Raw genomic sequence first — 27,592 nt, 5'->3', positions numbered from 1 at the left:
AAAATCTACTTCAAGCTGGGTGTGGTGGCTTCATGCCTGGTTGAGATCTGGAAGATTACAATTTGAGGCTAGACTTTCAAAAAAATAGCAAGACTGGGAATTGGGAGTTTGGCCTAGTATTAGAGTGCTTACCTAGCATGCACGAAGACCCGGGTTCAATTCCTCAGTACCACATATAAATAGAAAAAGCCAGAAATGGTGCTGTGGCTCAAGTGGTAGAGTTCTAGCCTTGAGAAAGCCCAAGGACAGTGCTCAGGCCCTGAGCTCAAACCCAGGACTGGCAAAAAAAATAAAATAATAAAAATTAGCAAGACCTTGTGTCATAAATGAACCAGATGTTGTATCTCACTCTTTATAATGCCATACTATTCTAATTTATATGTGGACATTATTCTAGTTTTAAAAATGTGTGAATATTTGTAAGACTTGTCTTTGATAATATTTTGGATTTTTTTTTTCGCCAGTCCTGTGCCTTGAACTCAGTGCCTGGGCACTATCCTTGGGCTTTCTCAAGGCTAAAGCCACTTGAGACACAGCACCATTTCTGGCTTTTTTCTATGTATGTTGTACCAAAGAATCAAACCTGGGTCTTCGTGCAAACTAGGCAAGCATTACCACTAGGCTGAACTCCCGGCCCAAATTTTGGGTATTTTAAGTGAAATGTTCGTAGTCCTGTCCAGTAAATAGGATATCGCCATGAAGTTTTATTGAGTTAAGATTTACAACTGTTCGATGCCTAATTCATCCTCAAAATTTTATAGCATAATTTTTTCCTCAATTCTGGGGCTAAGTTGGAGGAGGGAACCACAAAAGTAGTTTAACCATGTAAAATGAAGATTAATAATCAGGTTGCAACTTTTTACTTTTAAGATGTAATACCTGAAAAACTTGCCTAGCTGATGAACTTGAATCGTTCAAATGGTTATCTTCCCATTAAACCATTCCTATAGAGCCTTTACCTCATCATTTTTATTCTTGAGCAAAAGTATCATGAGATTTCTTTTAACTTGACAAATGAACAAGTGGATTAAAGGAAGGTCAACTCTAATTAATGGATATATTTCCAGGACACAGGTGTTTATAAGATCCCTAATAAAAATAAAAATTGTAAATCCTTAGGACCTGTGCCCTTCTCTCCCTCCCTCCTTCATTATCCTCTCCCCCCTTCTCTCATTCTCTTATACATACTCCACTGCTCTCCCTTCTCCCTTCTCCTTCCTTTCTTCTCCTTCCCCTTTTCTCCCTTCTCCCTCCTGGATCCTTCCATCCCTCCCTCTCCCCTTTTTCCCCCTCTCCCTCCTTCTCCTCCCCACATCTTCATTATTCTCCCCAAGAAATTAGCAGCTTGGGTTAGCCAAGGCCCTGTGAATTCTACTCTGAAGCAAATTGAATCATCCATATTATGAAAACATCTTTAACAATTGCATGAAATTAAAATTTTCGCCCCCAGTACTGGCCATCAAACCCAGGACCTCTTACTTTCTAGGCAAGCACTCTACTGCTTGAGCTAATCCTCATTCTGCAAACATGATTTTTTTTTCCAAAGTAAGGATTGGAAAATTAGGGGGAATGGATAGAAATAAATTCACTTAGAATCCAATATGTAAAACATTGGCACATTGACTTTATAACTATATTAAACAGTATTACTGCAAACTATAGTAATTTTACTATATAAAATGCATTTCAGAAGTTTTAGTGTTCAGCATATAATACAAAGATAATATTGAGAATATATTTGTGTTTTATTTTTAATTTCCTAAGTAAATAAGCTTTAATATTTATATTTCTTATTTAAAATGATACACATTTTAATATTCAAAGTCACAATTATTTGGGGGAAAGTCATTTATAGTTCAGATTCAGTCATTAAATGTGAAAGACAAATATGATTTGAAATTTTCGTTCAGTAAAAAATGTAATTTTTATAGCAAAACTAGAGATTTCTCTCTAATTTCTTGTCTATGTTTATAAATAAAATGCATTACTTGGCTGAAATCTTGAAATTGCTTTTTCATTGCTAGTTAGAATAATTTCATAGTTTTTAAATAAATGTGTAAAAATCTGGAGCATGTATCGTTTTGATTGAAAATAATACTAAGGTTGATTTATATTGTGACAAATATTTACATTTTAGAAAACAAACTTTACCTGTATTTAATCAATATAATTTTCAGTTAGTCATACAAATCATCTTGAATAAAATATTGAAGAAAGATGAAACTACATTCATAAATCCTTTTTATAGTTATGGGGAAATTCATTTTACAGATTTTATGTATAGAAATAAATTGTGCAAAGTAAGAGACACAAAACATTTACATTTAGAGGGAGCTAAAAATTACAGAAATTTTGTGCCATTTAAATTGGAGACTGTCTCTCTTCAGTCAATAGGCTTGATCATCATCTGAACTGCTCTCAAGGAGTATGACCCGCCTCTATATTCAGCCCAAAAAATTCCATCTTGATGCTTGCTTCTGTAATGACCTCCTCTGTACCATACACCATTGAGATTAGAATGTGCACAGGCATTGTACCACCAGCCTCCTTTATGAAAGTGAGCGCAGTTTCCTTGGAGGAAAAACACACAGATGTCAAAGTAAAAGTTCCTTGCCAGCAGTTAAAAAGTTATACATTCAGAAAAAAGCTTTAATTTGATCTTCTCTTGACTAAATTGTTACCTTTATTATAGTTTTATTACACTTACTCTGTTGTATCCTATACTTGAAAGAACATTTGAATTGCCCTTTTTATTTTACTTTTTGCTGCATTGTGTACATCTTTTTGTTTTTTGTTTTTTGCTTGGTTCTGGGGCTTGAACTCTGGGCCTAGGCACTGTCCCTGAGCTCTTCAGCTCAAGGCTAGCACTATGCCATTTGAGCCACAGCACCACTTCCTAATGTGCACTTCCTAAAAAGAAAGAAAAGCTTCTAGCCAGCAGGGTAAATGAAATAAAATGTTTGTTCGTAAAGTACACAGAAAAAAATATTAGGAAAGGAAAGGTTAGAGAATTAGTTAAAGCAGAGGGTAAAGTGAGAAAATTTGAATTTCAAAATAGCAAAAAGAAAAAAAATTCTACTTCAGCATAAGGAGTAGAAAAATTACCACTTGAAGTCAGCTCAGACAAAAAATATGAACCCTCCCTCATCTTAACAACAAGCAAACAAAAACCAAACACCTGACTACATTGGTATTATACATTACTATTCCCCAGTTACATGAGGAAACACAGGTAGAAGGATCATGGTCCAAGGCCCCAACCACAGGCAAAAATGTATACCCTGTCTGCAAAATAACTAAAGCAAAGAAGACTCAAGTGATAGACTTCCTACCTAACAAGCACAAGACTTTGAGTTCAAACCCCAGTAACACCAGGAAATAAATATAAAAGTAAACAACATAGATCCACCAATTAAATGGGCTTCCGTAAACCAAAAAGAATATGTTCCATAGGGTCACATTCTTTCTCTTTTACCATTGTAGAATAGATTGAAAGAGAAACCTATATCCAGCTAAGATTTTTTTTAAGTAATTGTATTTCTTTTTTACTTCAGTAATACTAGGATTTGAACTTAGCTTCTTATACTTGCTGGACAGGAAGACTCTACACCATTTGAGCCATACATCCAGACTTTGTGCTTTTATAATTTTTCAAATACAGTCTTACTTTTCTGCCTTGTTGGCCTAGATCATGTTTTTTTTTCCCTATGTTTTTAAGTTAAGATGATAGATGTCCCAGCATGCCTAGCTTTTTATTAGTTGGGATAGGGATCTTTTTGCCTAGGCTACCTTGAACTGTACTCTTGCCTGCCTGCCTGCCTGCCTGCCTGCCTTCTTTCTTCCTCCCCTCCCTCTTTCCTCCCTTCTTCCCTACTTCCCTCCCCCTTCTTCCCTCCCTCTTCTCCCCCTTTGTCCCGGGGCTTAAACTTAGGACCTGGACAATCTTCTTTATTTCTGCCTTCCAGATAGCTATGATTACAGACATGCACCACCATGCCTATCTTAATTTTTTAAATCAGTGACAGAAATTTTGTGAAAAATTAGATATTGTATGGGTGGTAGGCTTAATTTGCTCTTTCTAATGATAACAGTTTTCCCTCTAAACCAAGTTATTTTGCTATTGTTAAGCCACACTTTACAATCACTTTTCTATTTCTCTCTAAAAAAATGTTAAACAAAATGGCTTACATCCTTCACTCCCCATAGATCTTCATACAAGTGTTACCTTCTCACAGTAGCTTTTTCTAGCTAACCATTTACCACCTATCCCAGGTCCTAATCCTCACATTGTTTTGCTCACTTTATTTTACTTTTCTTAGCGCTCTCTATCAACACCTAATAAATCTGTTAGATGTAATCTCCAAAGAAGAGAAGCTTTCTTAACTGTGCTATCTCTAGCACCTTTAGCAGAGTTTTACAGCATAATTAAGGTATCTAGGTATGTATATCTATGAATATAAAGCAGTTTTATTTTTACATGAATGTGGCTTGGTTTTGTTTTTCTCTAGATCCTTGATCTCAAATAATCACACCTAAAAATCCTTATAGAAGAGATCCTAAAAGCTATGCTCACAATAACTGCATTCATATGACCTTTCTAAAATGATTTCACTATCATATACTTCAATAACTACGTGTTATTTAATTCACAGAAAGTGGCAACTATGCAAATAGATTTTCTTACCTGTGTACATATCTTTATCTCTATCCAGTGTGGTGAATTGTTTACCATTATGCCACATCATAGAATCCCCTGCATTTCCTTGATAAGTTCCCAGGCGCAGTCTGTAGAATTCACTTTCAGGTTCCAGGCGAAAGCTACTGTATTCTGCGTACACCTTTTTATCACTCCAGTCTTCTAATTCAATCAACAACTTATAATTATCTTGATTACTAAGCTTATATATATTTTCCAGTCCAAGCCAATATTCTCCATCAATATTACCAAACCCTTTCTGTTAATAAACATAAGATTGCATAAGTAAATGTAGAGACAGAAAACATTATTATAGAAAAGTAAGCTTTCAATATTATACAGATATTGACTATTTAAATGATACTATAAACTTCGGTTTAGTACGTCACCTGGTTTTTATGTGTTCCACATTGTCACTTTGTTTTGTTTTGCTGTAATGTGTCATTATTTACTTACATAGCTATATTAAAATCCTATGAATATAACAAAGGCTAGTAAAAACTAGAACTGGATCCTTAAAAGGAATCCTGATCTCATACTGCTCCAAGGAACATTTTTTCCCCCTTAGTGTATATGGATACTGTTCTTACCTTAGTCCAGCAAAGGATGTCTAATATTATTAAGGTAATTTAATTAAAGCACTACCACGTATTTTAGAACAAGGTACTTTCTGTAGTTCTAAGTAAAATTAGATATGAATAAGTAAAGCATCTAAGAGTTTTCTTTGAAAAATTATAATACTTGAAGAATGAATTAAATGAGTTAAATAAATTACTGTTTCAATAAGCATTTTTACATGTTAGTTATGCAGCAGCATACACTTAGGAGACCTGATTGTATATCTTCAAAAAGATTGCAGTAGAGGATATTTTTTCCTCCTAGCTTTTGTGTTACTTGTTCAGAGATTTTACATGGAAAAATTTTATTGACATGGAAAAATTGACAGTAAAATTTCACTTGAGTTAGAGTACGTTTGCCTTTTCATGAATTAAATATGTATGATTTTGACCAAATATGGACATTTTTTAAAAACTTTAATCAAAGGACATATCAAAGAAAAAATCAGTGCACTGATAGCTCATACTTAGCCACTCAGGAGGTTCATAGTTCAAAGTCCTTGAGACTTTTTTTTGCCATGGGTTTGAACTCAGGGCTTGGGAACTATCCCTGAACATTTCTGCTTAAAGCTAGTATTCTACCACTTTGCGCCATTGTTCCATTTCCAGTTTTCTCATGTTAATTTAGAGATGGAGTCTCATGGCCTTTCCTATCCAGGCTAGCTTTGAGCCACAATCCTTGGATTTCAGCTTCCCAAGTAGCTAGGATTATAGGCCTGAGCCACCAGCATGTGAGCCACTCACATGGCCTCTTGTGAAACTCTTACAATGATTACCAACCCCTCCCCCCCCCCAAAAAAGTAAAGCTGCTCTGTGGTAGAGCAGTAGCCTTGAACAAAAACTTCTGACATCGTCCCATTTGTAAGGAAATGGAAAGACTTAGAAAAAGTCATATTAAGTGAAGTAAGCCAAACTCAAAGGAACATAGGCTCAATGGTTTCCCTCATTTGTCATAATCAGTAGAAATCTTGAGCTCTCCTAGCAGACGTTTACAATAAAACAAAACCTAGATACATAAGGCCATATAGAATGATGCTAAATGAAAGGACCTCCAGGATATAGAAGCAAAAGCCATATAACGAGTGATTGTTGTCCTTAATGTACTATGTTATTTCTCATCTCTTTTGCTGTCCCTTGGTTATCTCATATTGTTACTGTATTTCACCTGGTTATCTGATATATTGTATATATGCGTATTTAGTTATTTGAAGTCGGATAGGGAAGGGAGGAAAACAAGGTGAGGGGTGGGGGTAGGAGGAGGGAAATGGGGACCAAGACATAAGAAATGGTATCAATGTATGGGAATTAATGCACCTTCTATCTGGCAAATATCATGTAACCCTTCTATTAATTACAATAAAAATATACATGAAAAAAATTCTGACATTTGCATTATACTGTTTGGTTGATGCAAAGAAACTCTCTCTCAAAGGCAGCATACTTTTAGTGGAAGTTGTATGTATTTATGGGAAAAATGAATCTGGCATCTGCAGTACTATATTGAATTTACCATATCCTGAGTATGTATAGAATCACATATCCTGAGATAATATCAAGAGTCTGTCTTACTCACATTTGACTTCAGTTTTGCATGAGGGATTAACCATCTAGAGGATACCATCTTTCTTACCATTTTTAAACTGAAGTAAATATATATAATATATATACTTATTTACTTTTTTATATATTCATTTAATTCATTCAGAAATTTTGCATTGCGAACATCAGAATTATTGGGAAAGACAAATTGTTTTATCTTTTCTGAATTGATAACACACATTCTAGTTATAAATGAAAAGCAAGTTGTACGTCATGCCCCTCATCAGCATGTCTTGTGTCATAAGCTTAAAACATGGTTATCAGAACTAATTCAAGAAAGGGAGAGATTTTTCATTCCTTTATGCTTATTTATTGTTAAATAAGTTTGATGATACAAATGTGATCTTAAACAAAAATGCAGTTTTCTTAGGAAGTGGAATTACATGTAAGTCTATGTATGAGTCAATCATCCAAACTGAAAAGGAAACATTTTAAAGCATATCTTTAGTTAACTTTTTAATTTTGAATTTAAAAATGCAAAATAGGGCCAAGAATTTGGCCTAGTGGTAAGAGTGCTTGCCTAGCATGCACGAATGCCCGGGTTCGATTCCTCAGTACCACATATATAGAAAAAAAGCTGGAAATAGTACTGTGACCCAAGGACAGTGCTCGGGCTCTGAGTTCAAGGCCCAGGACTGGCAATAAATAAATAAAAATGGAAAATCTAACATGTGGATAATGAAAATCTCATGGAAAAGTGTATACATCTTCTTTACTACATAGGGTGCTAACGCTTCAAAAGCTACCTGGTGCCACCTCCCCTAAATCTGAAATCAATGATTTACCTTATAATTTTCCCAGTTTCTGAAAAAGTTGACAGAGCCATCTGCCCTTTTCTGAATAACAGTCCAGCCCCCAGGATCCAAACTGTTCTCACACCATAACTGCATTGGTCCATTGCTGTTTTCAGGCTTAATCATGTAAATCCCACTGACTGAATGTCCAGCTTCTTTTGCATGCTGACAGTCTTTGAATGGTCCTGTAATTTAAATATTATTATGAGGAAACTATAAAATAAAAGATACTAGTTTAATGAAGATTCTTACCTTTTATAGAAACCACTTTGTATGGTATACATAATACCATACAAAAGTTGAGGTAAATTATAGTTTGAATGTACTTACTGGACAAGTACTTTAATACTATTCATACCTATAGTTTTTCCATTTTTTTTCTAAATGACAACTCATTTTTTAAAATAATTTGTAGTTTCTTATTCATATCTTTATTTTTGAGATGTATAGAAAGACAGCTAAACATCTTACACCAGTGCTTTTTACTTGAGTCTTTTTTGTTTTGTTTTTGTTGTAGTCTGGGCTTTAACTGAAGGCCATGCATGCTGTCCCTGAGCTTTTTTGATCAAAACTATTACTCTACCACTTGAGCCATACCTCTGCTTCTGGCTTTTTTGTGGTTAATTGGAAATAAAGTCTCATGAGTTTTCCTGCCCAGGCTGACTTTGAACTGTAATCTTCATATATCAGCCTCTATATCATTATAAAGAATTGTTGGAGAATATGAGCTCTTCTTTGTAGATTGTACCTTGATGATAGATACCATTTTTCTTTTCCTTCTGACTTTTGTGTTTTACTGTTTCTGTCCTAGGTCATCAGTAGTTTTTGTTAGTTGAATTTTTCTTCTTTCTCATTTTGTTGGTTGGTTGGTTGGTTAATTATTGCCTTGAGCTCAAGGCCGGGGGCCCATCCCTGAGCTCTTTTGCTCAAGGCTAGTGTCTACCACTTTGAGTCACAGCATCACTTTCAGTTTTCTGGTGGCTAATTGGGGATAAGAATCTCACAGACTTCCTGCACAGGGTGGCTTTGTACCTTGATCCTTACATCATAATTTGTTGGAGCGGGGGAGTTGGTACTGGGGATAGAAGCCAAGATGCTTTACCACTAAGCTACAGCCCAGCTCTTCTTTCTCATTTTAAATACAAGAAGGTTTAAAACTATACACAAAAAATCAACAGCAATTACTCTAGTCAGTACTTTTGTTTTCTAAATAATTTGCGGTTTCAGATTTTTAAAAATATTCATATTCATACAATGTCCATAAAGTACTATATATTTGAGTAAGAAAAAATATGCATGGGGCCAGGAGTTTTGCCTAGTGGTAGAGTGCTTGCCTCGCATGCCCGATGACCCAGGCTCGATTCCTCGGTACCAGGTACATAGAAAAAAGCTGGAAGTGGGCCTGAGGCTCAAGTGGTAGAGCTCTGGCCTTGAGAAAGTCCAAGGATAGCGCTTAGGCCCTGAGCTCAAGGCCAGGACTGGCAAAAAAAAAAAAAAAAGAAAGAAAGAAAGAAAGAAAGAAAGAAAGAAAAAATATGCAACACTAAATGTGTATAGTATATTTCTTGGATTATATTACCTTTTTGTCTTCTGAGATTTTCTTTTCATTTTTAAGGCTTTGAAGGTAACTACTATAATTATTTTAAAATTCTTTTTATATTTCTAGTTTGCTGATAGGGTTTTTGTGTTAGTTTTGTTTTGGTTTGGTTTGGGTTGGTTATGGGGCTTGCACTCTGTGCCTAGATACTGTCCCTGAGCTCTTAAGCTCAAGGTTACTGTTCTATCCCTGAAGCTACAGCACCACATAGGAGATAAGAGTCTCGTGGACTTTAGTGGACTGGCTTTGAACTGGGATCCTCAGATCTCAGCCTCTTGAGTAACTAGGATTACAGACGTGAGTCACTGTGCCTGGCTTTTTGGTTATTTTTTGTTTGTTGGTTTGGGTTCTTTTTGGTGCTTGTCCTGGGGCTTGAACTCAGGAACTGGTAACTGTCTTTGAGCTTTTTTTTTCCCCACTGGCATGAGCCACCAGCTCCCAGCTCTTATGAGTGTGTTTGTGTGTTTTTTTCTGGGTTGTTCATGTTTTTGTTCTTAGACAACAGTCTCCATAGTACTAGGCCAGTCTTGATCACCCTGCCTCATCCTCCCAAGTATTATGATTATAGGCATATACAGCCACACCAGCTTTTGTGTGTGTGTGGAGCAAGGCTGGGGACGTGGGGGGTGGGGGGGAGTAGTCATGGGGTTTGAACTCAGCCTGGGTGTTGTCCCTGAGCTCTTCAGCTCAAGGCTACCACCCTACCCTTGAGCCAGGCCCCACTTCCTGCTTTCTAGAGGTTAATTGGAGATAAGTCTCATGTCCTTTTGTACCAGGCTGGCTTTGAACCTTGATCCTCAGATCTCAGCCTCCTGAGTAAGCTAGGATCACAGGCATGAGCCACCATACCAGCTCAGCTTTGGTTTTTTGTTTTTAAGTCGTGAGTAGTTTTTTTTGTTTTTATTTTTGTTTTTTTAAAAAAACAACCCCTTTTTCTGTATGTACTGAATTGATGATGCTAGGGTTGATCTTATTTGCTAAATTGATTATATTTTATATTAGTCTACAATGGATCTCAAGATTTTCCTGCCTGTCTCACTTCCTAGGTGCTGGGATTACAATTGTGTCACCACCATGCTCAGCTCAATTCAGCGTAACAAGTAATCAGCATCAGTTATCATTAGTTCTTTTTATTTCATTCTTTGTCTTAACACTGGATGAAGCTTAGTTAATAATTTAAAGGGTAATTCATACATATATACCTGCTTGATGAAGAAACTTAATATGACTGACAAATGCGCAGTCATCTCTACTGAAAAGAAATAATACATTTCAAACTGTCACATTCTATAGATACATTAATAATAGCTGAGTTTAGCTGGTAACATTCTTTGTATTTAGCTAATCTTACTTATGGCACAAAACATAAATATGCTTGGGGGGAAAGCTCAGGCAAACCATGACCTCTTTTACTGATACTCTTTTTTTTTTCTTCTGTCACAAGTGAATCATCCTGTATTATAAGAACAGATATTATAGTTCAGTCAGAGAAAGCTTGTATTTCAGTTCCATAAATTTCTTCTTACTTGGGAGTGAGATGGAAGGGAAAGAGAAGGACTTCCAAACCGATATTGAGGCTATTTTGTGTAATACAGATAATGTATTTGTTTACTCATAGTCAAGGACTTTATCTTTTGGTATGTATCCATAGTTTGAATCCATTTAGGTATTTATAAGTATCTATTGAACTAAATAATTCCTGGTAGTCATGGCTGCCAGAATTTCCTCATTTCTGTACCTCTTCTTTATAGATATATGCATATGTATTCTGTTTCTATGTATTATACTCTAGAAGTAGTAATATTTTAGACTCCAGGGTTAGACTTGAGAGGGAAGTTAGAGATGTGATAAGAAAAGGCCCCAACTGGGTAGCAAAGTATTAGAGTTGAGCAAAGCACCCAACTCACTCTCTCAGCCCTGCATACCTGCCTGTCTACTATATCTATCCATCTGTTTGTCTGTCTGTCTATTTGATATTGAAGTTTCAGTTTAGGAGTTTGCACTTAGTAGGGAAGCCCTGTTCCACTTGAGCTACACTTCCAGTCTTCAGAAGAGAGCTTGATAAGACAAAGCAGTTACAGGTTTCTTTTGTTTGAAATGAAAGTATTCTGATGGGGTTTAGCCTTCTTCAAATAGACTTTAGAGACCCTGTTAGCAATATGGAATCTTCTGAGATAATTCTTTTAATTATGGTGTAAGTTAATTAGAGGATAAACATACCAGCATAATTTCTCAGCCACAAATTTCAGGCAAATATTTAATATTAAGAGAATCTTGAGGGCTAGGAAGATGACTTAGTGGTAGAGTACTTGCCTAGCCATGAAGCCCTGGGTTCGATACCTCAACATCACATACACAGAAAAAAGCCAGAAATAGCATTGTGACTCAAGTGGTAGAGTGCTAGCTTTGAGCAGAAAAAGCTCAGGGACAGCACCCAGACCCTGAGTTCAAGCCCCAGGACTAGCACAGAGAAGGGGGGGAAAGGGAGGAAGAAAGAGAGAGAGAGGGAGAGGGAGGGAGATAGAGATATCTTGATATTGGTACTGAAACCAATTCTACCTACAATTTGAACTTTTTGTGCTTTTTGTGTTTTCATTTGTCGTAACATGACAAGTAAAGGCACATAAAAAGAAATATACCCCAAAATGTAACAAGTATAGATGGTCAGACCACAACATCTTATTCAGTCATCCAGCAACTTCCATCAAAAAATAAAATCTCATTGGGCACCTAGTTGCTCATGCCTGTAATCCTAGATACTCAGGAGGCAGTTCGAAGCCAGCTTGGACAGGAAACTCTGTGAGACTCTTATCTCCAATAATATACTCAAAAAAGCCAGAAGTGGTACTGTAGCTCAAGTGGCTCTTTTGCCTTGAGCAAAAGAAGCCCAGGGATGGTGGCTAGGCCCACAGTTCAAGCCACAGGATCAACAAAAACAAAACAATAAAATCTCCACCAGACAGGCAAGTAGGCCTCAGAAAAGCCTGCCTAGAACACAGGTTTCTGAATTTCAATTCAAAGCCATGTCTTAGAAGGGATTGCCTCAACTCTACTCATCTCTAAGGAATGCACTTTTTGTGGTGGTTGGGATGATGTGGGTACACCATCACACCCAGCTTCTTCATTGAGATGGAGTATCATATGCCTTTCTCTCCAATATCAGCCTGCCACTTAGCTATGATAACAGAAATGTCTGTGATGTTTAAATAATAATTGAGAAGTTATCACTTGGGAAGAGGTCTCTAGAACTTTTCTGCCTAAGCTAATCTCTACCCACAGTCCTCTTGATCTCAACCTTCCAGTATCAAGGACTATAAGCATGAGCCACTATCACCTGGCTCATCACTTGCTTAATTCAGTTATATCTTTAGCCTGTTGATTCCTTTGGACCTAATTATGCTGAAGGGAATCGCAGTATATAATTTATTAAATATTTTCTTGAGGGTCTTTGAAATAAAGACTTTCAAAGATTATAAAATGTTATCAAATCAACTACCATTTATTTGGCATCTACTAGACTACTAAGAAGGAATTTAGTTATACTCATTCATACAGTCTGAGTCATCATTTGAGTCGGTAGAAGTAAAAAATATTGAGAAGATAAGTAGATTCATTTTATTGAAACAGATGGTTTTTGTGAGTGGAATATAAGTAGAAAGCTTCATTATTTTGAAGAGGATATTATTCTTAGACTATGAAAATTAGACTTCTTCTTTTGTGAGAAATTACTGAGCAGACATGTGTCTAGTGGGTAGTTGAAGATGTCTTTTGCCAGTGTAGAATGTATTTTTATTGAAAAAGTCAAGTTAGACCAGTTGACAGGTATTACACAGTTCTTAGGAAGGACTAGAAGTTTGGGTACCAGTAACTGTTGTAAGCGCTGAAAGTGTTAAACTCTCATAGGTAATTTGAATATAACTTACAGATCTGGCTTAGAATTAGAAATGAGAAATAAGGGTAGAACTCAGTTGAACTGCATGTATAAGTGTCAAACATGATCCAAGCTAATTCAGATATAATTGATAAAATAAATCAAAGTAGAAAAACCCATTTGATCTATCAGTTTTACTTACAGAAATTTATTCTAAGGAAATAGTTACAAAGATAAAAAGGAGAAAAAATATAGGCAGGTACAGGTGGCTCATATCCATAATCTTAAGTACTCAGGAGACTGAGACCTAAGGATCAAGGTTTGAAGCTAGCTCAGGCAGAAACATTTGAGAGACTCTAGGTTCCAATAAAACACTAAAAACTAAACTAAACAAAAAAGCCAGAATTAGAGCTGTGGGTCAATGAGAAGAGTATTAGCCTTAAAGCACAGAAGCTCAGAGACGGTATCCAGGCCTTAAATTCAACTAAATTCAAGCCTCATGACAAGCACAAAACAAAGTCAGGGGAAAATATCTTTTAAAAGTTACAAGAATATTTATTACGTTGTTTATGAGAAAATAAACACAACTTGAATGTTACTACCAAATGTTAAAACTGATTATGTCTGAATATTTGGCCTATCTCATGAAACATTTTATTTATTTATTTAGTCAGTCATGGGTCCTAAACTCTGAGCCTGGGCACTGTCCCTGAGCTCCTTTGCTCAAGGCTAGCACCCTACCACTTTGAGCCGCAGTGCTACATCAGTTTTCTAGTGGTTAATTGGAGAGAAAATTCTCATGGACTTTGTTGTTGCCTGAGCTGAGCTGGCTTTGAACATGAAGCTTTTTTTTTTTTTTTTTTTTGCCAGTCCTAGGCTTGAGCTCAGGACCTAAGCACTGTCCTTGGATTTTCTCAAGGCTAGAGCTCTGCCACCTGAGCCTCAGCACCACTTCCGGCTTTTTTCTATGTATGTGGTACCGAGGAGTTGAACCCTTGTCTTCGTGCATGCTAGGCAAGCACTTTACCACTAGGCCAGATTTCCAGCCCATGAAGCATTTTTTAAAAGATGATTGTAACTTTCTAGATTTTCTCCAGCAAATAAGTATTTTGCAGTGGGTTGTTCATTTGCTTGCTTATTTGAAGACATGTCTTGCTATATATCCCAGAATGGCCTTTCTTGAACTCAGGATACTCCTGCCTCAGCCGCTCAAGTGTAGGATAACAGGAATACACTATGATGCTCAGCTTGTATTTATGTAGTGATATTTTCCGTACTTCTAAATGCTAGAGCACTGTCCTTGGGTTTTCTCGAGGCTAGAGCTCTAGCACTTGAGCCATAGCATCATTTCTGGCTTTTTCTGTGTATGTGGTAGCAAGGAATTGAACCCAGGTCTTTGTGCATGCTAAGTAAGCAGTCTATCACTAGGCCAAACTTTGAGCCCCTGCTTTTGTATTTTGACATTTAAAGTTATTTCATAGTGTATGTATAGGTTTTTTTGTTGCCTTTTTTGTTTTGTTTTGTTTTGGGGTTTTTTGGCCTTTTGAGCTTGAACTCAGGGTCAGGGTCTTGGATACTTTTTCTTCAAGTTTAGTGTGCTGCTACTTGAGCCACAGTGCCACTTCTGGCTTTTTCTGTGTAGGTGGTGCTAAGGAATCAAACCCAGGGCTTTATGCATGTGAGACAAACACTCTACCACTAGGCTATGCTCCCAGTTCCATAATTTATACTTTTATACATACTAACTTTTCAATAACTGAATAACCATGATTAACTTAAATTTTTTCTTTGGATATTTGCATTTCCCTTCATTTTAAAGAAGCAAGTTGACTTAACCCTTTAGAAGAAAATGAACACAAATATAAAATAAATGAAAGGTATTCATTCAGAAAGTGAGTGATGAAGCCAGATGCTGTGGCTCATGTGTATAATCCTAGTAACTCAGGAGGCTGAGATATGAGGATTGGGGTTTGAAGCCAGCCCAGGAAGAAAAGTCTGTGAGACTCTTACCTCTTGTTTACCACTAAAAAAGCCAAAAGTGGCGCTGTGGCTGAAATGGTAGAGCCCCAGCCTTGAGCAAAAAAACTAAGGAACAGTTAGAAGGCCCTGTGTTCAAGCTCTAGTATTAGGGCACCAAAAAAAAACAAAGTCCTCAGAAACTTATCAATAAATATACTAAAATGAAACAAAGAGGAATTTGTTAGTCCTCCATTTTCTGGGCACATAAATCCAGGATAATGATAATGAAGAGGAAGGAAAGAAATAAAATTGAGAAATAGAGGTAAGAGGGTCTTAGGATTGATTCAAGAGTGATTTTTTAATGGTAGTGAAAGCATATTATTTGATTATAGGAGAGAGATTGTTGTTTAACTCCTGACATTAAACAAAAATAGAAATTTTAGTTTACATTAGAAGATCATTACTGAAATGAAAAAAGTGCTTAGTATAGGCATTGTTTCATAAGTACTAAAATATATTTACCCCCATACTTCCACTCTTACTAATAAGAGGAAACTCACCTTCATTGATGAAAGTTACAGGTGGTATTTTGAAAGGACTCTTGGTGGGAGAAGTTGCCAGGTCAGGTGGTGGTATTAAGTCTCTTGGATAACCTGGGTCCCTCTGTATTTCATTGCCTCCCAGAAGACTAGGAGTGTACTGATGACTGGTAGGTATGTGCTGTGGCACTACCTGGACAAGAGGGGGAGACACATGGGTGTCTTGTCGGGAAAATATCCTCATGCACTGCTCCTCCAACAGAGTGATCATCACAGACTGGTTATTGACAAGATGGGTCAAGGAGGCATATTTGACTTCTAATTCCCTGTACCTTGTTGCCATCTTCAACATTTCTGTGGTGACATTGAGAATTTTGTTTTCCAGTTGGGAGAGTTCAAGTGAATTATCCCTCTTACGGATAATCTCATGTAATAGTTGCATATAGAGTTGGGTAACACGAGAATTCATATTACGACTTTCTTTTCTCAGCAGCTTTACCTCATTGACAATGTTTCCATCTACATCCACTACCAGTTGGAGAACATCTATCTCTCGTTTCTGCCTGGAGAGTACATCCTTAAGGTTTTCAAGATCCATCCTGGTGATCATGTCTTTAATGGTACCTGAATCTTGCCCTTTGGTATTAACACAAATTGGTCCTGTTATTTTTTGTTCAGGTACCAGGAATGTGTATGCACATTTCTTTGTTTCCTCCTTTCCATCTGCAGCACGAGGGTATCTCCTCTGCGTTATTTTTTTAATTTTGAATTGTCCTCCTCTGCATTGTCCAGTGCCCATTAAAAGGAAGAATAGCACACCTAGGGTCCAAATAAAAGCCTTCATTTCGAAATGAAGTTGTATAACGATGTCTTTTGAAAAACAAATCAATGAAGAGAAAAAGTTAAAAAAAAGAATTCATATTAATCTACATGTAAAGTCAATAATAGAAAAAGCATCTAAGGGAAAACAGTGTTTAGTAGATGTTAATAAACTAGTATTAATTTCTTAATATTAAGTTATAGTATTTTTAACAGCTGTTCTAAGATTAGATTTCAGAGAATAGCTCTGCCAGGTATCATTTTAGAACTGATGTTTTTTGTTTCCAAGTTCATTGAGCAGACTTTTTTTTCATACCCATCCTATGCGAAGGCTCACTGCCAGGTGATTTTGAACCTAATAAAATACCTTTCTTTAGAAAGCTTACTTTAATCTATTTCTTAAGAGTATAAAAATGAAAAATTTTTGCCAAACTAGCATTTCAATTACCAGGTAGCTTTACTAGCAAATGTTTTAGATTTCTACAGTGCGATTTCAAATAAATTGGCCCTCTGAAATAAAAAATCATGCATTTTACCTATAAAATTAAACATTTGAAATCCACTTTCATCTTAAGTGTTTTTGTTTTTTGCAGTGTCTGCTTTGGGGATAGATGACATGTTTAAGAATGATAGAATGAATGCTCTCAGTCATTGAGTAATTGTGTTTCTTGAGCTATAATCATATATGCTCTAAGTTTATAGATAATTTAGTGGGCATATTAAGAGATTCAGAGTTATATTTCAGTAAAATATTAGTAACTTTACCACAGGTATTATCAAAGAAATAAACTATCTGTAATTAAATATAAAGAACATCTTTGCACCCAAGTGCATGTTTCTGATACTAGAAACAGTTCAGAACTTAGATTCCCTGGCCCGCCATATTTATAGCAGCAGCACCTTTGCCAAAACGTATACTTGGAATGTTTTATATTCACTGTAGAGGATGAAAAATCGTTGTTCTATAATTATAGTCTTAATTCTTCTGAGGAAACAGTAGAACTAGTTCCAAGAGCTAGGAGTTCGTTTTTTTCTTTAGTTACTACTCAGAAGAGTAGAAACAATAATGGGGAGTTGGAGTTTACTCACTCAGGATCATAAGCAAGCTGTTGAATGGCGTCACCTTCTCAACTCATAAATTTGATTCTGTCTGCTGTTTTTAAGGATGATAGTGAATACCCCAAAAGCTCTTTTCATCTGCTTTTCTTCCTGCCATAACAGATTTGTTTTTTAATTTGAGAAGTAAATTCCAAGTTGTTTTTGACTACATAACAGGAACATTAATGCATATGTATTGGGTGCTTTTCAGTTCCAAGCTCTTAACATGTATTACTGACTTATCACCATAGCCCTATGAAGTAATTATAGTCCCTATTTTCTTATGAGGAAGTTAAATACCTTATCAGTGATCACACAGCTTTTAAGAGGTAGAGCCAGACTTTGAGCCTAGACAGAAATCGTCGAGGTTGATATTTTAAATCATTACCTATATGGCACCATAGACTTAAGATATTTTTTCTTTCAAAAGTACGGCAACAGTCCCTGGCATTTATGAACTGCTTAATACATGTTAACTGTTGGTGCTCATAATAACAGTATAAAGTAAATGGTGTATCATGTTACAAAAGAATAAAGTCTTAGATTAAAACACTCCCGTTCTTATTCTAGTTGTACCCTTAAGACACAGGAGTTCTTGTGTATTTTTCTTGCTTTTTGTAGTCTTTTTCTGGCTTGCATCTGTTTTTGTTGACCCATTACTTAATTATACAAAGTACTTGAAATTCATTTTTATTACAATTTGTTTCCATCACTTTTATAACCCCTGTTTGGGGGAGGGGTTGTCTTTATTTTTGCTCTTACTCCTTTCCCTTTGTCTGTATTCTCATATTTTTGTGATCTAACTTGCCTTATCAGTGAATAAGTCTTTTTAGCTATAAAATTGTAAAGACTGCTGCTTTGTCAAAAAGTATATCTTATTTTTTGTGTTTTCAATTGAATAGTATGTTCAGAATTGATAGAGAATGAAAATAGAGAGTGGAATGAATATAGAGAATTATTTTTTCTTTTACTCAACAAAGATAGGATGAAGATAATATAACATTTATATCATAACCTATTGCCAACTGATAGTCAAAAGTTTTCTTTAAACATGCTTTTAATTTTCAGCATTTTTATACTTGGCTATCTTAAAAGACATAATTCTGTTTTGTTAAAGAGCATGTTTTATTATGAAAGAGTTGCTTAGACAGAAACAAAATTGATAAATTTCTTGCTATATCTAGATTCATGGATTTTGGCTGTAGTTTGACGATAGTCTAGTGGTATTGTGCTTGCCTAGCATGCATGAAGGCCCAGGTTTACGTACTTAGTACCACATATATAGAAAAGGCTAGAAGTGGTGCTGTGGCTCAAGTGCAGACCACTAGCCTTGAAAAAGCCTAAAGACAGTGCTCAGACCCTGAGTTCAAGCCCCAGGACTGGGGGTCGTGAGGGGTAGAAAGAAGCCAGCTGGGTTAAGTGTATACTATTTCCTTACATATTTAATTTAGTACTAAAATTCATTTGTTTTCATAACTTTTAATAATAGAATGGAAACTCTTGATCATGAAATTATTGTATTTAAATAGTAAAAAAGATTTCTTTTGTGCATAATGCTTTAGAACATTGTCGTTCCTGTAAAATTAAGTCCTTAGAAGTTAGTATGTAAAAGAGGAAACTAAACATTGTTTCTTATTTTAGTTTTTTGTCTCTTAAAACATAGCAAAAAAGCCACATTGCTTAACTAGTAGACTAGCTACGTCATTAGTAAAGAATTTTAAATGTACTATTACATTTTCTAAAAATAATTCTTATTTAATATTTTTCCACATATGTTCAGTTTTAAAACTGAAAGACCCATAAATCTGTGTTACCTCATAAAACCTTTCTGTATATGTTAAAATTTTCCTAGGTCCCAAGAGAATGTTATAAATTAGTTACACTATACTTAAGTTTAAATCTATGTCTTTTCTTGGCTCGTTTTTAGAAAAGAAAAAAAAAAGCTTTCTGCATTTGGATTAATTTTTTTTAATACTCTTTTCATAGTTGCCACATAGCTAGCTGTTAGAGAAAATTAAAGCCAGGATCCTACTTCCCTTCAGATAGTAAACTCATAGAGGTATTTAATTGGCTGTGTCATGCTCTGAAAACAGCATGAGGCAGTGAGGTTAAATTTGTTGAAGTTATGAGTGAAGTGTGCCCTAGGCAGAGATTTGAGAACAGTCTCATTCTCTGGATACAGTTAAGAAAGGAATTAATTATTAATCTGTATTGTTAGGTTTCATATTGACATTTGGCTAAGGCATTATGAAGAACTGAAGCTTATGTGAGGTCTTGGGCCTTTCATACCAAGCATGAGCAGGGAAAGTGACCAGTATTTTATATCCTGTATGGCTTGGCTATTTTATCAGAATCTTTTGTAAAATAATGTCTTAACAGAACTCTTCCCAATATTTAAGAGATAGAAAATCTATAAGCAAAGAACATAAAAACAATTTTTTAAATGTAAGCTTTATGATTATTTGCTTACTAAAAAAATTCTTACTGTTAAAAGGTCAGTATTTTCAAATCATAATAAACTCAAGTGTCTAGGTTAGTCCTGATAAATTTTCAACAATTCTCATAATAAAGCCCCCCCCAGATAGAATAGTCAGTTCTTATATGGTTGCCAGAATTATTTTAGTCTTAAAATGGTTATTGACCTTATAATCATTTTAAGTAATTATGCATTCCAGGCTTATATTTTCTATCATTAATGCTGGCTACTTTTAAGCTTGAGATTTTTGTGTATGTAATAAAACTTTTCCAAGTAATTACACTTTTGCTTCCCAAATTACTATTACATGTAAACTTGAAGAACTATTTAAAATTTTGAATTGTTGAAAGATTTATCATATATTTACCTTAAATCTGTATAAGAATTTTGTTTGGTATTTGGTATGCTGTAATTGAAGTTTATGTAACCCTTTTTACTTTTTAGCTTTCACTACTTCAAGATCCTAAAGATTCGGTATATTTTCAATATCATATACCCTAACTGTAAGAAAAACTCATCATGTTTACAACTGTTTTCTTTAGTAAATATCTTTGCTGTTGATTCTTATGCTAAATCTTCAATATATGTTACTAGTTAAAATTTTTGTCTACTGTTCCTACACCAATTGTTTAGAAACCCAGCATGTATTAATAATGAATACACAAGATTGAACATCAAGATAATCCATTAACCATCATAGAATAGTGACTAGTTTTTACATGAAAAACAAGGCTTTTTTTCAGATGAGATAAATTATAAAATATTTTAAAGATCTTTAATAGAGCTTTTGAAGTTCCTACAAACATAAATGTTCATTTTGATACATATTCATATATACAATATTTTGAATAAAAATAAAAGAAATATTAAAATACCTTTTTGTGATGTTGATAAAGCGAATCCAGAAAGTTGCTGCCCTTTTTCTTGATTTTTTAAAAATCAGTAAAGACGTTTGTTCATCTCTGACTTTAATGGCAACTGCATTTTTGTTGTGGATTGTCCATCCAAGCACTAATAAGGACCTTTTCTGTTTGCAATACTAATTGATTGAATTTGACAAACCACCTATGTAATTTTAAGTAGTGTACTGAAGTTCTGGTCTGTGGGCTGTCTTTAATCCGGCAGTGAAAGCATTGTGGCTACGCTCTGTCTGCCACATGGAGAAGTGCGCTAACCAGCTGCAGCTGACACAGGCGCATACACAGTACCCCTGAATACTGATTCCCTCTTTTTCTCTGTAGGCTCAAGTTCAGCCCACATATTACGTCACCAAAAATTTGCTGGAGACTAGCAGGGGAAATCTCCTCCTTAGGATTTCCTCTCTGTAGCCTTAAATAGGGTGGGGGTAGTGGGATCCTTGGAAGATTGAGTAGCTCTGAACAAGGGCAGATTGTGTATAGGTTGAAGGAAGGGCACCATCTGGAAACAGGCTATCATAGTTTAGCAGGCAATTATAAAACAAACATCTTAAGTCTGTTGGCTAGAGAGCTTTTTTAAACTGAGTACTGGGGGCAAAAAAAAAAAAAAAAACCCCAACAGTACTCACTTCATTTTAAAAGTAGTTGCAAGCTAATGAGTTTTGGGGGGATGGGGTTGAAAAAGGACTAGATTTATCAGGAGGCACCCACCTAAACAATACAATTCTTTATAGACCAGAAGAATTTTTAAACATTTTACTTGAGTTGGTATTTCAGAAGATTTAAAACTTAAAAGAAACTTATTGGTATACTATATCTTACTATGTAATGTTTCTCAGCTAAAACTGCTTTTATATACAAACAGATCCCTCTTGTCTAAATAAGGCCATTCTTATTATTACTTGATGTGTTGCCATTTGAAAACAATCGTAACCCTAAAGTGAACAAAAAAAAAAAAAAAAAAAACAGGGACCTCCAACTCCCACTAACTGTACCTAGAGAAATCTTTGTCCTTTTCTGGCTTGGTTTCTTCTGTTGTGTAAATACAGTGCTAGAGAGAATAAGTATTGAATGCCAACCAAACGTTTCATCAAATCAAGAAATATTAATTCAGTGGAAAATGAGGAAACATTAACTTGACTTTGTTATCAGACATAGTATGCTGTCCTTTCAAGGGGTTACATTCTTGCTGAATGCTACTTCCACATAAAATTTTGGGCTTCTACTTCTGATAGATTAAATGTGCTTTCTTCATTGTATTAGTTTGCTGTGTTTTTCTCATAGGTGCTATGGATTCATCCCCATTATTTAAAAAGTGTGAGCTTAATTTCTACCTTTTTCATAGAATTGATTTCTTAAAGTTCTGTGTAGTACATTTCAAGGTAGGACTGTAAGCAAAGTAAAAATGAAGCAGATTACATAAATATGTGAAGTACAGCAAAAGATAACAGGAAAATGAAGGGTATGATGAACTAGCATTGTGATAGTTTTGTTTTTTTTTTTAAGAGATAAGCTTTTCGGGGGTACCTCATTGTGAACATGAAGAATCATGAGACCAGTGTTGTGAGTTACTTCCATTTCTCAGAAATATACAGTCATTTAGATTTTTCTTAGGCTCTTTTCCTGATTTCAAAAGCATTGTGGACACATAGGCAGCCAGCCTTTACTCTAATAAAATATGTTGTTCATCATTGCTTTTATTCACCAGTTTAATTTTGGGTAAATTATGAGATTGTAAATGCCGTTTTAATTTGGGCACTTTGGGGGGCCTTTTAACTTAAACAGTGAGTTCTGTGAATAACCAACCTAGGAAATTGGAATGGCCGATATTTCAGGACAAATAATGGTTGGTTTAGCTTCTTAATTTGAAAATGAAATCTGGCACTTGAATTTTACACAGAGACTTAAAAAGGTCAGAGACCACAAATTAGATAGTAGCTGAAGCTACAGAACCAAGATATTGCAGAGAAATTACATGTTAACTGTGTAGATGATAGGCCATGGAAAATACCAAGATTTTCAGAACATAAGGACAAAGGAGAACTAAAGGACTAAAAGGTTATGGAAGTTCAAGCTGGGAAAACCAAGACGAGAATGATTAAAATACTACTGAAAGGCTTAGAGAAGGACAAAAATGTTTAAAGATTTATAATGGGATTGTCATTAATGCCTATACCAGAGTAAATTTAAGCATCATTACAAAGAGGTCAGAGTGTTTAGTGAATGGAAGAGTGACTAAATAAAGCACAACAAAACATTGTCTACAATATATTTAAAACTTGGAAATTAGACTCCTAGCCTAACTCCCCCTCCCCCAGTATTACTTTTAAAATATACTTTGTTGATATACATGCACACAGTACCTCAAGAAACCTATTTAGGGATGCTGCAGTCCTTACATTATCCAATCTTTTCACAAAAATTGACAACAGATATTGTATTAAAGAATTTATGCTTTTTTCATAAAATCAATGTAATTTAAATCATGAAATATACAAGGGGACCAGGACAATAGGACCATTTCTAGAAATCATAATAATACACATATGGATAGTGAGCTTATAATTGACCAGTTATAAAATTGTTTAACATCTGTGGGGCAATAATCAGTGGACATATGTAATTCATTGGCAGTGCTTTGTCAGTGAATAATAATAATTGTCAATAATTTGTATCATTACTGAAAGAGGCCAAATAGAAACACTGAAGACAGAATAGGTAGTGTTTTCCTTCATTTTAAAGTCTTTCACAATTTTATATTATGTCATACATATATATTTGGTGGGGGGTGAGTCTTGGGACTTGAACTAGGCCTGGGTGCTATCCCTGAGCTCTTCAGCTCAAGGCTACTGCCCTACCCTTGAACCAAGCACCACTTCCCCTTTTCTAGAGGTTAACAGGAGATGAGTCTCAGGTCCTTTTGTGCCCTGGCTGGCTTTGAACCTTGATCCTCAGATCCTGAGTAGCTAGGATTACAGGCATGAGCTACTGCGCCCAGCTTATATGTCAGATATGTTAAAAGTAAATAGTAAACAAGCATACCACTCTTTCACGGTGTTCCTTGGAGGGAGATAACAAGAGTGTTTAAGAGGGGATCAGAATTGAAAGAAGTGTTACTTTGACTCTAAAATAGGATATTTATTGGGAGTATTAGCTGTAGGGCTGAATGGTAGAAAAGACTACGTTGTATGTTTGGGAGAAAGCAATAGCAATTGCTTCCAAATATCACAGTATGAACTTGGAGAAAGATTCTCTTCTGAGATTAGAAGTGAGAAATATCTTGGCTTTGGCTTTTCTTGGTGCATTTGAAGAAATGGCGAAATCAGTATTTAGGAATACTGTATTTACTCATGAAAAAGAAATCCTACTGTGATGAGTTAAAGGATTGCCATGATAACTTTTTTTTAATTTTTTTTTTTTTTTTTGCCAGTCATGGGCTTGAGCTCAGGGCCTGAACACTGTCCTTGGACTTTTCTCAAGGCTAGAGCTCTACCACTTGAGCCTCAGCACCACTTCTGGCTTTTTTTTCTATGTATGTGATACCGAGGAATCGAACCCTGGTCTTTGTGCATGCTAGGCAAGCACTCTACCACTAGGCCAAACTCCCAGCCCTTGCCATGATAACTTTTTATAGTGTGTTAAGTGCCACCTATTTTAAAAACAATACACAAGATTTTCTTCAAGTATGAAGTAGAGCAAATGCCTTAAATGAGCTACAAATATTATACATATGAAATGTTACACAAAAAGTTAGACATAAGATTATAAGAGTGAATGGTATGGATAATATATATATATATTAATACTGTGATTTTATTTTAAATCTAGGTTGCAAATATATCTAGGGATACAGGATAATCTAGTACATTCTGGAAGGTTGCATGGCTTTAGACACAACCTTAAAATATCTGTAGATTTTAAGGCGGGCGTGGGGGCTGGGAGTTTGGCCTAGTGGTATAGTGCTTGTCAGCATGCACAAAGACCCAGATTTGATTCCGTACCACATATATAGAGAACCCAGAAGTGGTGCTATGGCTCAAGTGGTGGAGCTCTCGCCTTGAGAAAGTCCAAGAACAATGTCGCTCAGGCCTTGGGTTCAAGCTCCAGGACTGAAACAGACAGACGGACGGACGGACGGACGGATAAATGGATAAGATAGACAGATGAGAGAGAGAGGAGAGAAGAGAGATAGAGCTCATTAAGCCAGGCTCACTAATCCTAGCTACTTAGGGAGCTGACGCCTGAGAATCAAGGTTCAAAGCCAGCCTGGGTACTAAAGAACTTAGACTCTTATCTCCAATAAATCAGTAGAAAATGGGAAGTGGGGCTGTGGCTCTTCAGTAGCCTTGGGTCAAAGAGCTCTGGGACAACACCAGGCCCAGAGATAGGGAAGTTGCCTTGAACTGAAGAGCTCAGGGACAGCGGCCCAAGCCAGAGTTCAAGCCCTATGAATCACCAAAAAAAAAAAAAAAAAAAAAAAAAAAAAATCTGTAGATTTTAGGTTGCTTATCTAAAAAATATTTCCCTGTCCCTGTCCCCCTTCCTCTCGGTCTCTCTTTCTCTTGATATGAACTTAGCTTTGAGCCTGCTAGACAAGATTCTCTACCACTTGAGCCATCACCGACACACACACCTCTAACCCTTAGACCACACAGTTCCTATCTTTGAATTTGTAAGAAAATATTTAAGGTCCTGGATTTGAAATGGATGTAGATGTGTCTAGAAAGCACTCAAGGTGGGAGAAAATGGCAAACATAAAACAAGTATAGCTGGGTGTGGTGGCTCATGCCTGTAATCCTAGCTACTCAGGAGGCTGAGATCTGAGGATGAAGGTTCAAAGCCAGCGTGGGCACTAAAGACTGTGAGATTCTTATCTCCAATTAACTACCAGAAAACCAAAAGTGGTACTGTGGCTTCAAGGGTAGGGCAGCAGCCTTGAGCTGAGGAGCTCAGAGACAACACCTGAAATAAGTGTTCATAGTACTTTTGATTCCATCTATAGGGGGCTTATGAGATATACATTTTTTCTTCAACTATAGTGCTTGGATACATTTTACATGTGCATATAGTAAACACTTAGATAATACTTTTAAATGAAGATAATACTTTTAAATTAGTGACTTCATGTTCACAACTAGCACAGCCAAATTATTTTGGATCATCTGTATAGGAACAAAGAAAACACAAGGATTAGTTATACAAGTTTTAGTTATATTATTTCAGAAATCCATTTGTATATCTTTAAATCATATGATGTTTCTACCAGATGGAGACAGTTTTCAAAGTTAAGACTCAAATGTCATAATAATCCTCCATCCAAGGGTATATAACTAAATTACTTACCTTTGTTAGACTGCCTAAGTTAACTTATTCCATTAAGGTAATGGTTGAATAGTTGTAAGAACAAATGCAGAGATTAAAATACTTGTCTCTACCAAACTACAAAGGTAGAACTAGTTCAACAACTCAGCTACTTTCCATTAAGTCCCATATATGCTAAGGTTAATTTTTATTTGCAGCTAGAAATAAAAGAAGATAATTAGGAACATAGTTTAATTATATGATGCCAACTCTGGAAATATAAATCTTGAGTCATATTAATATGTTAATAGCAATATATTAATATGTTAGTAACATTAATGCTAATAACAATATATTCATATTAATATGTTATTAACAATATATTCTGATTATGGCATGTTCTGAAAATATCTATAAATGAGCTTTTTCTCTTTGTTTCACTTTACAAGTAAGAAAACATCTCATTTTGTTTCAGGTATCTATTTGTCAGATCTAACATACATTGATTCAGCATACCCATCAACTGGCAGCATTTTAGAAAATGAGCAGAGATCAAATTTAATGAATAACATCCTTCGAATAATTTCTGATTTACAACAGTCCTGTGAATATGGTAAGTTTCTGAGGGATGATGTTAAGGCCTTATGCTCTGAATTTCATGATTGACCACTTTTCAGGGATTATTTATTTCAGCATTTACTGATTAGCTTTCCCTCTTTCTGTCTCTTGTCTCTGTCTCTGTTGAGTAGGTTAGCTTCTAACTCCTAGAGGTGCAAGTAATCTTCTTGCTTAGCTTCTTGTCCATGCCTGGCTTAGAGTCCTTTTTTATGATTGTTATTTAAGGATTGAAACGTTTTATATTTAAAATTTGATATTGGAAAACACTTGTTTATATCTAAAATATTTCAAATATGTCTTAAAATTAACTTTGCATATGTATATTTGTACTTGTAAGAAAAGGCAAGAAACTTAATAAAATGTGGATGATGTGGTACAGAATTAAATATTCTTTTATTGTGCCCTTTTTTTGTAGGGGGGGACAGTCTTGGGGCTTGATCAGGGTGTGGGCACTGTCCTTGAGCTTTTTATTGTTCAAGGCTAGTACTCTAATCACTTAAATCACAGTTCCACTTCTAACTTTTTGGTGGTTAGAGATAAGAATCTCATAGACTGTATTATCCTGGCCTACTTCAAATCACAGTAGTCAGATCTAAGCCTCCTGAGTAGCTAGGATTACAGATGTGGGCCTCTGGCTCCCTACTTGTCCTATCCTTTAAAAAATGCCGATTTCTGTGCTACCTTAAATCTG

The 27,592-nt window shown here is 35.6% G+C and overlaps 2 protein-coding genes across 7 annotated transcripts in view; one reads left to right on the top strand and one right to left on the bottom strand.

Moving 5' to 3' along the window:
• Ralgps2 (Ral GEF with PH domain and SH3 binding motif 2) overlaps window positions 1-27,592 on the top strand; it is a 209,990-nt gene that overhangs the window by 156,854 nt on the left and 25,544 nt on the right. For all 5 annotated transcript variants that reach the window (XM_090340356.1, XM_090340357.1, XM_090340353.1 and 2 more), the window contains exon 9: window positions 26,759-26,896. In XM_090340356.1, the coding sequence (XP_090196482.1) occupies window positions 26,759-26,896 (138 nt within the window). The remainder of the gene's footprint in view (window positions 1-26,758; window positions 26,897-27,592) is intronic.
• Angptl1 (angiopoietin like 1) lies at window positions 1,281-21,264 on the bottom strand. Of its 2 annotated transcripts, XM_090340351.1 has the most exons (6): window positions 20,941-21,264; window positions 17,581-17,700; window positions 15,694-16,542; window positions 7,698-7,891; window positions 4,685-4,955; window positions 1,281-2,571 (listed from the first exon to the last, which is right to left on the bottom strand). In XM_090340351.1, exons 2-6 carry the CDS (start codon window positions 17,588-17,590, stop codon window positions 2,384-2,386), a joined length of 1,512 nt encoding a protein of 503 aa, XP_090196477.1. In that variant the 5' UTR covers window positions 17,591-17,700; window positions 20,941-21,264; the 3' UTR covers window positions 1,281-2,383. The 2 variants fall into 2 exon arrangements, with proteins under 2 accessions (XP_090196477.1, XP_090196478.1); XM_090340352.1 differs by lacking the exon at window positions 17,581-17,700.

Source organism: Megascapheus bottae, chromosome 10 (assembly GCF_031878675.1).
Source record: "Megascapheus bottae isolate mThoBot1 chromosome 10, mThoBot2.hap1, whole genome shotgun sequence".
Taxonomy (NCBI): Eukaryota; Metazoa; Chordata; class Mammalia; order Rodentia; family Geomyidae; genus Megascapheus; species Megascapheus bottae.
Note: the sequence above shows the minus strand (reverse complement) of the source record. Positions and strands in the feature narration are given on the sequence as shown.

Bases quoted from the DNA above. Each gene is read 5' to 3' on its own strand.
- Angptl1 (XM_090340351.1), bottom strand. The intron at 7,892-15,693 runs GTGAGTTTCCTC...TTTAAATTACAG, and splicing joins TGTAACTTTCATCAATGAAG to GACCATTCAAAGACTGTCAG. The intron at 2,572-4,684 runs GTAAGAAAATCT...TTTTCCTCCAAG, and splicing joins AGATAAAGATATGTACACAG to GAAACTGCGCTCACTTTCAT.